The 13,820-nt window shown below is 37.9% G+C and overlaps 1 protein-coding gene across 3 annotated transcripts in view; it reads left to right on the forward strand.

Annotated features, from left to right (window-relative positions):
* The window catches only part of unc5ca (unc-5 netrin receptor Ca), a 188,665-nt gene that overhangs the window by 106,251 nt on the left and 68,594 nt on the right, over nucleotides 1-13,820 (forward strand). For all 3 annotated transcript variants that reach the window (XM_063489539.1, XM_063489537.1, XM_063489538.1), the window contains exon 3: nucleotides 632-775. In XM_063489539.1, the coding sequence (XP_063345609.1) occupies nucleotides 632-775 (144 nt within the window). The remainder of the gene's footprint in view (nucleotides 1-631; nucleotides 776-13,820) is intronic.

Genomic DNA, 13,820 nt, shown 5'->3' on the forward strand with positions numbered 1-13,820 from the left:
TATCCTTGGTCACAGAGTTTCTCAATTTTCTGTATCCTGTATGTAGATTTTTTTAAATGTAGATTTTCTGCGTCTCATCGTGAGTTTTTCCCTTAGACTTCATTTCCTTTTTTCTCTTTCAGTCCCCCTCTATCTGTGCTCCCTTGTAGTGCTATCAGTAGGGTGCAGCTACTCAAATCTTGCACTTATTCTTTACATAGGAGCTGCTTTCAAAACTCCAGAGAAAAGAGGGAATTGGGGGTGGACTGAGATAAAGAGTAAAAGCGCAAAGGAACAATCTCACAAATGTTATATTAAATCCAGAGTGGATCTACTCTGTAAAGTGACCTGGCTTTGTAAACACCAGCAGCTACTGAATGATTATCCTCAACTTTAATTTACTAACTGAGATATTTATTATGGATTGCTCTTACTTTTTCTTTTTAAGCTAACATGTAAGCCATATCAGGCAAATAGAAGCTTATTTAAGTTTCACATTTTCTAGAGAATCAGCACGTGAGTAAGACAAGGAAATAAAATTAAAAAACTCTTATTTATGACTTACCATTTGTTAGCGCTTGCATTTTTGCTCGATTCTTATTCCCAGTTGAAATTGTAAACAATACAATGGTGTTTTTCCCTTTTGCTGCAGGTCTGGTGGTGAGAGAAGCCAGCATAGAAATAACACGGCAGCAAGTGGAGGAGCTGTTTGGCCCTGAAGATTACTGGTGTCAGTGCGTGGCCTGGAGCTCTGCTGGAACCACCAAAAGCCGCAAGGCACATGTCCGGATTGCATGTGAGTTAGCTACTCTAAGCATCCATACAAGAAAATACTGCTTATGGGAGTGGATTGTCCACATTATATATTTAAAGTTTTCTATCTGATAAACAAAACAAAACATTTTCTCTCATCTCAGTGAAAATATGTATGTTTGCAATCTTGTGCACACAGATACACTAAACAGTTATCATGGGTTGATTCAGTCTCATGAAAGCCTTTTGTAAAACACAGTAGCCTAAAAGTGAAAGCAAACAGGGAAAACTGATTACCTTATTCAATGCAAATAGAGGCATCACAACTGGCTTAACCCCCTGGTGTGTGTAGTTTATTATTACTCTGTAGTAATATGAACACAAGTGCAGGGATGTTATACTGCCTATTTTTCTTTTACAAATAAAAACGCAACAAAAACATCCAAGTAGTTTAGATTTTTTCTTTATCATCCCATCACTTGCACCAGTGATTTGATTTTGTGCTGCACATACCTGCTGTGGATTTCCACAGAACAGCAGGACACGATAAAGTGAGCTTGTTACCTTGCTTTGAAGTTTAGGTGTGCAGTCGGCTGTATTACTTTATGCAATATTTGTAACAGATGAAAAGAATCGTCTTGTTTCATGCATGTGATTTCACTAAAAGCACATTTCAGTTGGTTACATTTTAAGCAGGAAAAACTGGAGAGTCTGATTTTTTTTTTTTTTAAACTGAATTAACTAAAAAAAACCTTTGAAAAAATGTACCCACCGTATATAATGCAGTGTAACTTTTCTAAGCAGAGAGTTAGCTCTATAACTTTGGTTGGCCATCAGTAGCTTCCTGTTATGGTCTGGTGAAGAATTTAATAAGACAACTGGGAGTCTGACTATAAGGTCACCAAAAGAACACAGCACAGATTAGACCCAGCCAGACTTCATATCATTTAAACAGACAGTACTACTATGTAATACTGCATACACAGTTAACACATGGGGAAATCGTTTCAGGAGTCCCCCAGCAACAGCTCAGGGAAAGGAAAAAAGCTAAATCCTGTCACGAGTGATGGTCATTTGACAGCTGTACAACATCTGAGGAGCAAGGGAATTGAGATGTTTGATAAAAAAAAATAATCTAAAAGAAGTCATTTGGTCTTTCAACATAATCCTCATATAAAACAATGGATTGTTCCTTGAGAGCTTCTTTCACTGAGATTTGAAGCCACAACAGTAGTTTTCCAAGCGTCATTGCTCTGGTCAATTCAGCCATATAAGACAACTGGGACTTGTCTGAGTGCTCAGGTTATAGAAAGGTCAAGCAGAAAAGAAATACCAATAACAAAATCGACCTCACCTCTCCAGTTTACCAGGCTTATACTGACAGTTTGGCTCTGCTTCAGTGCTCTCTCAAAGGGACAACTGGGGAATTTGACAGAGTCCATTCAGCATGCATACTGGATAAACTGCGCACATCCCCATATGTAGGACTTTAACAGACAGTATCACTCTAGCAGACATGCACCCTGAAAGTCTTATTCTCCCAGGTTGGTCTTATTCTTTCTGCAGAAGGAAATCCATCATGCAGACCCTTGGGTTTTATTGCCACTTTTATTTGGCCTTAACTATGTATCACATTTTCACTTTTGCAGAACTTGATACCTGTGTTTATGTATTCACTCTCCAGTTATCTTGGAAGTATTCAGTATAATAATTTGGCAACAAAGGTCCATGAGTTTTTTTCACAGTGAACTTTAATTTGTAATTTTGCCTCTACACCACCTCTAATCAAAAAAAAAAAAGCATATCATAGCATTAACTTTTAACTTAATAACGGCCATTATTATGCTGTGGTACCAATTTTTAGAAGCTCAAAAGTAATGTTAGGCCTGTTCTCTCATTTTCTGTGACACAGATAAAAGATCTTGAGTTAAATCTAAGTGTGGAATTTGAATTTGGTAGCTGTTTACTGGAACTGTCAATGTGAGGTCCAGTGAGATGTTGATGCAAAAGAAAGAAGGAATGTACTGGCTGGCTCATCAACAGCAGAAATCTGGAAAACCAAGGAACGCAACTACATCTGATGATCATAGGAATTATTAACCAGATTATTTGGACAGATGAAACCAAAATTAACTTGTACCAGAATGATGGGATGAGAAAAGTATGGAAAAGGAAAGAAACGGCTAATGGTCTGTAGCATACCACATCATCTGTCAAACATAGAAGAGGCAAGGCTATGGCATGGGCATGTATGGCTGGCAACGGAACTGGGTCACACATGTTTATTGATGATGTGACTGCTGATAGAAGCAGCAGGATGAATTCTGAAGGGTACACAGCTATACTCTCAGCTCAGATTCAGCCAAATGCTACAGAACTGATCAGACAGCGCTTCAACTGTGCAAATGGATAATGACCCAAATCAAACTGCAAAAGCAACCCAAGAGTTTCTCAAGGGGAGAAAAATGGAATACGCTCTTCAATGGCCAAGTCAGTCACTTGATCTCAACCCAAAAGAGAATTGCTTTTCAGTTACTGAAGATGGAATTGAAGACTGAGAGATCCACACCACAGGTGGAGCTACAGCTGAAGGTGGCTGCAGTAAAGGCCTGGCAGAGTGTCTCAAGAGAGAAAGCACAGTGTTTGATGTCCATGTGTTCTAGACTTCAGGCACTCATTGACTGCAAAGCATTCGAGTCCCAGTATTGAAAACTGTCCTTATATTTAAAATTGTTACTTTGCCCAAATAGGTTTGAGCTTCTAAAAAGCTGAAAGTCTGCACTTCAGTCACATCTTGATTGTTTGATTTGAAATCCAGTTCAGTGGTGTACATAGACCAAAGTATAAATCCTGTAATTTTCCAAAAACCTATGGACCTAATTCTATTAATAACCGAATAATACATCGACATAAATCCATTTTGTTTTGTAGATCGCTTTATCACATTTAAATCCAACCTTATATTCAGTTATTCAATATGGTAAACAGAATTTGAAGAACTATTTTCTGTACTGAAACACTGACCAGTATACTGTATGAATGGAGTGAGTACAAACATCTGCAGCATCATTTAAATGTCAAACCATTTAAAATTCTATCACCTTTCAAATAGACGATGATTTAAGAATTTTCTTTGATGAACCATGCAAAATAAATGAATGAAAAATATATTTCAAAGTAAACTAATTGACCCAAACCTGAAACTCTGTTCAGCAGAGTTAGATACACCTATGATTACTGACACTCAAGTTTCAATCGGGTGATCATTTGAATAAAATTGAGTACACCTGTGATTTACAATTAGCTTAATTGCATTAAAAATGACTTTCAGAACCAGTGCTTCAACAGCGTAGCAGTGAAAAACAGCCAGGTGAGTGCTTCAGACTTGGCACAGTAGATTATCAGTGGAAATGAGAATTTCTGTAAGAGCTCAAAGAGAATGAAGGGCATGCTCTCATATAAACATCAGCATCTATACACAGCTTGGAATTAATGAGAAAATTCTGTCTTGAAAAAAGTCCAAGGGGAAAAAAATCATATATAAAACTAACATTTGCATGAGAACATGGGAAAAAAAAGGCTGGTGATTAGTGGGAGCACATCCTTTGGGATAAGACTAAGATAAATTGTTCAGGTCAGAAGGGGTCCAGCATGTCGGGTATGAATCTGGCCAGGTATAACACAGTGAACGCATACTCTAACTAAAATTTATAATACTAGCTGACAAGACAGCTCCCACTCTCCAAAAGCTCAGGTGACCTGGAATATCCCAGTGTGATAATAATGCAAAAGCCCATTCATTTTCTTAACCACTTATTCGAGGTTGCAGAGGGCTGACACACTACCAAAAAGAGCTTCTGAAAAGGAATAAAAACTGAAAACTATGACCTGGCAAGGTAGGGTCCTTAACCTGAATCTAATGTAACACCTTTGGGGTATTTTAAAGATAAAGGTGGACCAACATAACCCCTCCAGCAAAGAGAAGCTTAAAAAGAACATTTACAATGTCAGAACACCTCTACAGAAATCTGTGCAAAAGGGGCATGCAGTCCACGCTGAGAAGGATGCTAGTTTTTAAGTAAATACTTTAATGGTGTACTTGCATTTTTTTGTACTAGAACTCTTAAGGTTGTGGTTTTGAATTTTACATAAGAGCAAATACTCTGCAGTTCAACAGTGTATGATCACACAGTATTGTGGCAGCAGTACATTCCTTCGTTAATTTGGCTTGTCAGTTGTAAAGACCGTTTTAATTCATAACAGCATCACTACTCTCTGCAATGTTTCATCAGATGAGGATGTTTTTCTCTCAACAGAGTTAGTGACACAGTCAGAAATATCCTTCTAAGCTCTGCTAATAACATTCTCGAATGGAGTGGGCCCTCCTTGGGGTGCAGTGAAATCTGGGTAATGTGCCGTTTTTGGCTCATGTTTAGGCTGATACATACTAAGAGACAGATGAATACAAGTTTATGTTTACAGGCTTCTGAGACTCGCAGAGGAAAACACATAACTGCAGACACTGCTGTATTGCTGAGTGACTTAGCTTATCAACAAGGTACTTGGCATCGATTTTACATGCATAAATCTGCCTATGTACGCAAGAATGAGAATGCATCACAACCCATTTACAGTATTGTTTATCATGCAGTAGCATCATTTAGCATGCACTGGGACATTATCACATATCTTCATTTGAGTTTTTCATCCAACTTGTTTTGGGTTCAGATTCATTAATTAATTATTAATGCTGTAAAAAAAGTAGTTTATGAAATTGCATTACATCACATCAAAGTCAAAATAAATAAATAAAACAACAGAAAAGTTATCAATATTTACTATATTTAACATACAATGTTTTATATTGTCCATTGTCTAACCAGTCCTTTCGTGGCTGTCAGCGGTCTGCGCTAAATCATAAATCTTCACACTAATTTAGGAAAAGCAAACTAGCTCTTTCCAGATCTTTTCTTTCCACATTTTGTCAGCCAACTTCTTCATAAGTAGGTTAAACTTTATAACTGCTCGACTGTGAGACTTGCTGGAGGTTAGGTGGAGGGATGGTGATGGATGATGCCTTTAAAACGCTTTGAAGGGTCAACAAATATCAAAGAAGAAAAAAATAATCTTCCATACTAAATCCTGTCAGTCTTTCATTTTATTAATTTCTCTTCATATCTCTTTTTTTATGCATTTATTTGCTCCACGTACTGGCATACTTTCCTTCTGACTTTATCTGTCCCACCGTCCTTCACTTTCTCTTTCTCAGTTATAACAGTGACTTTTCCCTTAACCAGATCTGATTACACTGAGCCCCCTTTTGTGATAACCTTTTACTTCAAATCGACCCAACCTCCTGACCTACCCTGCTTTTCGGCTCCTATTTGGATCTACTGTTGTGATTAAAATGCTTCCTGGCAGCTAGAGCTTGCTGAGCAAAGTGTCTTTTTTTCCACTGCACCATGCAAAAGCAATTCAGCATTTCTCTCCTGCTTTCACCTTCCTACTCATTTTCTTCCCCATTGTTTTCTCCCCTGTTATTTCTTATTGCTTATTGAGAGTGCGCTCTTCATGAGCTTATTGTTTAATTCTGTCATCAGCGCTCTCTCTCTCTCTCTCTCCTTCTCTTGCTTTAAACTGTGTCATTCTCCAGCATCTCCAAGCTTTTTAATAAGTACAGATGTAACACTCCGAGGCATTAACAAAATATGCAGTTTGTAGCAGGATAATGGCAATAAGTGTTGTGACTCTAAATCTGTCACACACACACAGTGATATTTAATATCTGACAGTTTTATTGGACTTTTGTAGCAGACCACTTTAGCTTATTTTGTGGTTTATAAAGCACATAGAGGCAAACACAGATGTATTCACATAGTAAATGAGTCATTCACAGCATCGCAGCCAGGTACACGGGGGTAAGGGGAATGTAGACGCATACATGCGCATAAATGTGCATGCAATGTCAGTCATGATCTCTGGCCCTGTGGCTATCAGGTCAAGCCTTTCTCCTTCAATATATTAGCAATATGTCAAGGTCACACACATGTGACACGTACACACAGCCCTGCACACAGCTGCATGCACACACAAATTTCAGATGATGGCAATTTGTTCTGCCACCTTCCACGGAGACAAGTGTTTGCATAGCAATCAGGAGTCCAGACACTCAGGGGCACAGGAGCACAGGCAGCTACTTGTGTCAACTGGAAAATGCCTGTTAGTGAATTTCGTCTGTTTTGTTTATGATGCAAATGTCTCAGCTGCATGTATTTAGGTTTTCCTTCAATCATGGTTAAATTGGACTAAGAAAAAACAAGTCTCAACAGTGATTTTTTTTGTGTGTGTGTGCAAGCATTTTTATATAGTTTATACACTCACATAGGCTTAAACCTGTCTCTACTGTAGCTTATAGCATTAGACACAATCATTCCCCACCTCAGCAAAGGGAAATCACTGCAGTGGTTTGGATGTATGCGCTCAGCAGCAGCAGCCACAATTGCAGTTTCACATTTGACCTTTTTGAGTATAAAATGGCATGCTTACAGTAGCAGTTTGAGTAATGCATATAGCAAAAACACACTGTCTTATACATATTTCTGCTATACATCCATCCACAGTCACCCTGAAATAACTTTCCAGTGGAAAACCCTCAGTGCTCTGTTCCTCGGTGCTCTCTTGGTGATATCATCGGGAGGATATTGGTTGCTGGCTCTGAAAGTGACTTCATGATGTTTGCAAACACTGAATAAACATTTTTGTACTAGGAATCCACAGGGTGTGTGTGTGTGTAGGAGTGTGGTTATGGTGTTTCACCACCGCTCTAAGCCACAGAGCTTTTTCCCAGATGTCAAATACTGCTCCAGGGTGCGCTTATGTGTTATAATGGTAAGCCGTGGTGTTGATTTACTTGCAACAGAACTCACTCGTTCACTCAAGTCACCTTTTAAAGTTCCATTTATGGGGAAAATTACATATGTTTCACGCAACGTAATACTATATAGTTACTGTTTTGTTCTGTCATATTCGCCAACAACATTTCTTTTTAGAAGGGGAAAAAGGGGACAGTTTAAAGGGAGGCAGGAAGTTTCACATAGGTCTCACAAACAACAAAAGTTAAAGGTTAAAGCAAAACAAAATGTGTTGCAAAAATAAACTCTTATAAAACTTGAACTTAAAAAAAAGTTTTTAGCATTATGATCACCAGAGACTATTTAAGGTTCAAAGTACACTACACTACCATTCAGTTCACTGCCACTTCCATGTGCTTTATATTTTAGGATAAATACGAAACAACAGTTGAACCCTTATGTGTGTGAAAAGTGAACTGATTCTTAGAATGATGCAGATTTTTAATGTATGTTAAAAAAAATATCTTCACAATATATTTCACTTAATATAAAAATATAAAACTTAAAAAATCCTAACCACAGAACAGATGAACGGTTACACTCAGTTTATCCCCAGAACATATTGTCTCTTACCAGAGGTAGCACTCAACCTTTGATCTTGTTTTTTGTGTTAATGAGTAATTATACAAAATGGGATCCAGAGGAAATGCTGTTGCTATGTCAGTGAGCTGAGTTGTTTACTTGTTCGAAACCTGACTGTGGATGGAAAGACCTTGTCTGGTGTCTGGAGCTGATCACAGGTTGTGAAGTGTCGAAATGACAGGGTGGAGCATTGAGTGAAAGAACTGGTCTGAGTGGAAAGAGACTCTCTAAAGTCACTTAGAGAAAATGACTCCCTATATAACCACTCTGAAAATGACTGTGCCACTCAAGGTCACATGTCTTTCACTTCTAAAATATTTTTGAGCTTTATTGGTTTATCAGGACTTTTGTATAAGAGTTCAGAGTTTTAAGGAGTCCTTGACTTTATCAAATGCTTGAAGAACCAATGATGAAAACTGCTCTTATAAAATGTAATTAATTAGTATATATGATTAGGAAATTCCACTACATGTTTAAAGGTGAGGTGTAATGGAAAAGTTATATGATGATGGTTTTATTGTAAGGTGGATCTCTGCAATGAAAAACATGTTCTGCTATTCAACGTTTCTTTACATATTCTTTTCGCAGCATCACTGTAAACAACATATCACACAACAAACCTCAGACAACTTCAGCATGGCCATATATCTGATTAAATCTGACAAACATGTATTCATCTTTATCAGTCTTGTACAAATTAACTAGTATTTATAATATTAGCAATGACTGTAATGTTAAAAACAATACTCAGCAGTGGCATCACCCCAAACATGTGCAGTCCTATATTGTTGAATGGCAAAATGGCGATTTGTGTATTTCAATCAGTAATGCAAATTTAATTTTGCTCACCTGTCTGAGCAATAGTTGATTTTTCCACCACATAGTCCTTTTTAATCTGCTCTCGGGTTGTTCTTAGTTCACTCAATCACAATGAAATTATAATCAATTTGTTTCTCTGTCTAACTGCACTGTTTTTTTTTAAGCAGAAAGATTTTTTACAATCAGAACAATAACAGAGATTAACAGGAGAAAATGCAGAAAAGTGCTGCTCAATTAAAGCATGATCGCAAAAGAATTATCCTGACAAACTTTAAGCTATGCGTGTGTACATTTAAGACCAATCAGCATTCTATTAGAAACTACTGGCCAATGATGTTGCTGCTGTGTGTGTGTGTGTGTGTGTGTGTGTGTGTGTGTGTGTGTGTGTGTGTGTGTGTGTGTGTGTGTGTGTGTGTGTGTGTGTGTGTGTGTGTGTGTACGGGTTCGTACTATCCTGGTGGGGACCAAAATCTGACTTTTACTATCCTGGTGGGGACTTTCTGCACCGTGGGGACCAAAATCCAGGTCCCCTTGGGGTTGAAAGCAATTTTCACACTCAAAATGCGGTTTTACTGTCAGGGTTACAATTAGGTTATGGTTAGGTTTAGGGTAAGGGTTAGGGTTAGGCATTCATTTTTAATGGTTAGGGTTAGGGTAAGGGGCTAGGGAAAGCATTATGTCAATGGGATGTCCCCACGAGGATAGCAAACCAGACATGTGTGTGTGTGTGTGTGTGTGTGTGTGTGTGTGTGTGTGTGTGTTTTGGGTATGAAAATAGTTTTAATAGTTTGATTTAATGACCTGCCAAGAATTTTTTTAATTGACTCCATGCCAAGACAGAATTATCTAATGATTATATACATGGTAACTGTATAGTGAGTTACAATGACTGCTTGCTATAGCTTTCAAAGCTCTGCAGGCTGTGGCTTGTTCTTCCTCTTTGGCGCTCTTCTTTGTGTTCTGTGGTTCACTGATCTGTTTGAAGTTAGCCCATGTTAGACAGTGATAGATGGCTTTTGTTATCAACTGTTAAGTATTTTTGGAAGTCTCTGCTCTTGTCTACACATGATACATGAACTACAGTACTTCTGAGGTTAGATTGGAAATTTACAGTGTTTTGGACTTGTGTTTGTCAAATACTGTTTTCAGCAAAGCCGTTATTTCAGAGTCGATTTACACACAATGTAGCATTTAACCCTAATATTAATATTTAGAAAGTAACAAAGATATTCAAATAAATTGATAAAATGGATTACATGGATAAGCAGTTAAGTGGGTGGATGTGTGGATGGATCACTTTGCCCTCTTGACTCTAAGCTGGATGAGCAGCTAAGGAAACTGACTGATGGAGGGATGAATTACTTTGCCATAAGCCACTGGTCCCTCCTGCTTCCCACATTACAGTCATTACAAATGCAAAATAATTGAACTGAGTATATCTATAATTATATTTTAACTAGGCAGAATGAAAATTGGGCTGCCTGCATCACAAAAGATGTGTAAAAAGCACGATGTGGATATCATAAACTTGAAATAATTTGCATTGCAGTTATCTGCAACTGAAATGTAGATAAGATTTTAAAAGTACAAATGCACAAAAAACCCCATCTTTGTTATAATAACAAGAGAACAAATGTAATTTCTTTCCACCATAGCCATGGCTTAAGTGGATGGTTATCATTTAACGTTTTAATTTCAAATCCATTTATATCCCATTTTTCTAATGTTTATTAAATGATATCTTCTTCTTGTATCACCTGCATCAATTTGCTTTTCTTCTAAGCCACAGGTCTTCTTTCTTCTTTCTTCTTTTTTTTAATTACAATCAATTGTGAAGGATGTGGATGCACAAATTATCCTCTGTGAAAGCGAAGGAGACTCCTTTCCTCCTTTTTTCCCAAGAATCTCACATTGCTCTTTATTGCTTGAGCAGCTGCATCAGGGGAAACCAATATGATTTGGCATTGGTAGTATACAGGCAAAGACACCCATTCTAGATAATTGCTCTGAATGTGCTTATGTAGAGGTGCCTGAGGCAACAAACTAACCACAAACATAATAACAGTCTTACTTGAGCAATGGAAGAAGAAGTTTCAGAGGGTGAGGAAAGGAGGGGGCGATGATGGACTCGAGGAGAGGGAGATGAGGAGAAAGGCAACGAGGAGTTTATGCATGAAGAGGTCATTTTTGAATAGATGCTGACACTCTTTTACTGTACATATAAGAGCGTTCCCAATGAAGAACAGTGCACAAGGTCTCTGCTTCTCAACTCTGCTGTAAATCTAAAAAGGTCTCTCAAGAATGTATCCATGGTTTTGTTATATTTATGAAGCTGGATAGTGTTATCTGCAGTTTGGGAGTGAACTGGGTTCAGTGAAATGATTCAGCTATACCTCCTGTTTTGTGCATGCAGTAATTTTCCTTGGGCACGTGTGTGCACAGCAACACACATCTGTGGCCCCCAGTGTCACAGACACAATGTCACAGACACTTAAAAAAAAAAAAAAACAAAGCAAAAAAAAATAATTAAATTAAAAAAACACACAAACAAAGAAAAAACCCACCTTTCAAATAAACATGTGCTCTTGCTACCAAACTGGTGACAATTTGTCAGCCATAAGTTATCAATGTGTGTAAATGTGTGTGTATGTCTGTTCATCCCCCCAAGCAGTTTGCTTTAATCTGCTTTAATTTCATTCTCAATCTTTATGGAAATCAACTCACAGCCAACTCCTCATTTCACCATCTCCCTTACTAATTAAGACTAGGAAATTGTTCCTGGAATTGCCTGGCATAAAAGAAGTGTCTCATGCCTCAATCACTTCCCCTTTTTTCTTCTTATGTCTACAGTAGTTTTATTTTTATTTTTTGCACATTTGAAGGCACGTATAAAAGTCTATTTATTTGCACCACTGTGAACATCATACCATGTGTGCTGTTGTCCTGTCTGCATGTGTGCTGTGCCAGATTGTTTGTCCTTGTCTCCAGTGTCTATTATTTGCCATAGTATCTCTGTGCCTCTGTCTTTCTCTTTGTCTTTCACTATTTGTTCCTCTACGTGTGTGTCTGTGTTGTGTGGGTAGCCATGTGGTGGATTTAGGGCTAAAGCTTTGGGTGATTACTCCCATAATGAACCATCATGCTCTGTTCAGGCTGTCATCCCCCACAGGGACTTGACTGTATTATGAAGTTATCATTCAGCCCCAACAATACTCTCTGTCCTCACATAACTCTCTTCACTGATATGACTCTAAGCATGAAATCTGATTTGATTCATATAACATGAAAGTAAACCTCACTGTGTGGTTGGGATATCATAAAATCACATAATTATAGGTTACTACCTTATATTAGTGTACATCGGAGTAATAGCATGTTCACCGCTAATGCCTTGTTCATATATTAGGACTTGAATGACTGACCTGCCACAGGACCTGGGCGATGTATCTGGCCCTTCAGTTGTGTTGATCTAGTATTTGCTAAAGGCTCATCAGAAATGGAAGGGTGGGGTTCAAGAAGAGAAACAAAGAAAAAAGGCTGAAGAACTGCACTGAAAATCAGTCGTACTGGGGATCTTGTCCAAATTGGTGGAACTTTGAACACAAAAAAGTTTGGTTAGATTTTGATCCACCATGCAGTACCATCTGGAAAGTGTCTGATTGGCAACAGCTCCATTTTTCAGCATGACAATGATCCCAAAACACAGTGCCACTGCAGTGAAAGCATACCTGGATAGAAAAGCACACAGTGGAATAGAGTCAGTCATGAATTGGCCTCCCCAGAGCCCAGACCTCAACATTATTGAAGCAGTGTGTGATCATCTTGACAGAGAATGGAACAAAAGGCATCCAACATCTAAAAAAGAGCTTTTAATGTCCTTCAAGAAGCCTGGAGAACTATTCCTGAAGACTGTACTTAAATAAATTACATGAAAGCTTTCCTCAGGCTCAGTTGAAGAATAAAAGTGGTCATACCAAATGTGGACGTTCAAGTTTGTTAGAATTGTACAAACTCTTTTTCTGCCTTATATACTGTATTTCTATTTATTTTTTCATATCTTGCAATAAACTCAGGGATCATTTCTTAGCAAAATTTACAGAAATGATAGAAATAAGCAACATTAACTTAAATAAGTTCAAGTTAACCAAGGGATCCAAAGAATGTCTCTGAACACACATTACAACTTTGGGACAAATGAGGCCGAGCATTGGACTCTGGAAGATTGGGGGGAAAAAAAAAAAGAAAAGAAAAAAAGGTGTGTGTGTGCTTGTGTGTGTGTGTTTGTGAGAGAGAGAGTGTGAGTGTGAGAACAGCACATGAAGCTTGTCCTTTCATTCCTCACGTAACTAATAGGCTAAACACAGTTTGATCAGCACCCTGGTCTCATGCCTCAAACACTTGGCTTTATATGAATACAGGCGAGAAGGATTAATGATTCTGAATTCAAAAGATCAAAAATGATAAACAAGTACTTTAACTCTTAGAGGGGACATTTTGTGCCATTTAGTTTTTTTGTATTTTTTATTTTCATGCTTTGGCTGCGCTGAATGAATATAGCTTATATTTGCCAGAGGATATTAATTAAAAAATATTTCGCAACTATTTTGTCTGTTCCTTAAATTAGCTTAAAATGGCTATACAAAAACAGGCACATTTTATCCTAAGGCCAAAAAATGCCCCATTGAAAATCATTACAAGTCATGCAATTTTTGATCCCACATCTTGACATGATTGTTGATGGCATTATTGCTCAGGTGATTTATGTAGCCATGGTTA

Source organism: Pelmatolapia mariae, linkage group LG12, assembly GCF_036321145.2.
Source record: "Pelmatolapia mariae isolate MD_Pm_ZW linkage group LG12, Pm_UMD_F_2, whole genome shotgun sequence".
Taxonomy (NCBI): domain Eukaryota; kingdom Metazoa; phylum Chordata; class Actinopteri; order Cichliformes; family Cichlidae; genus Pelmatolapia; species Pelmatolapia mariae.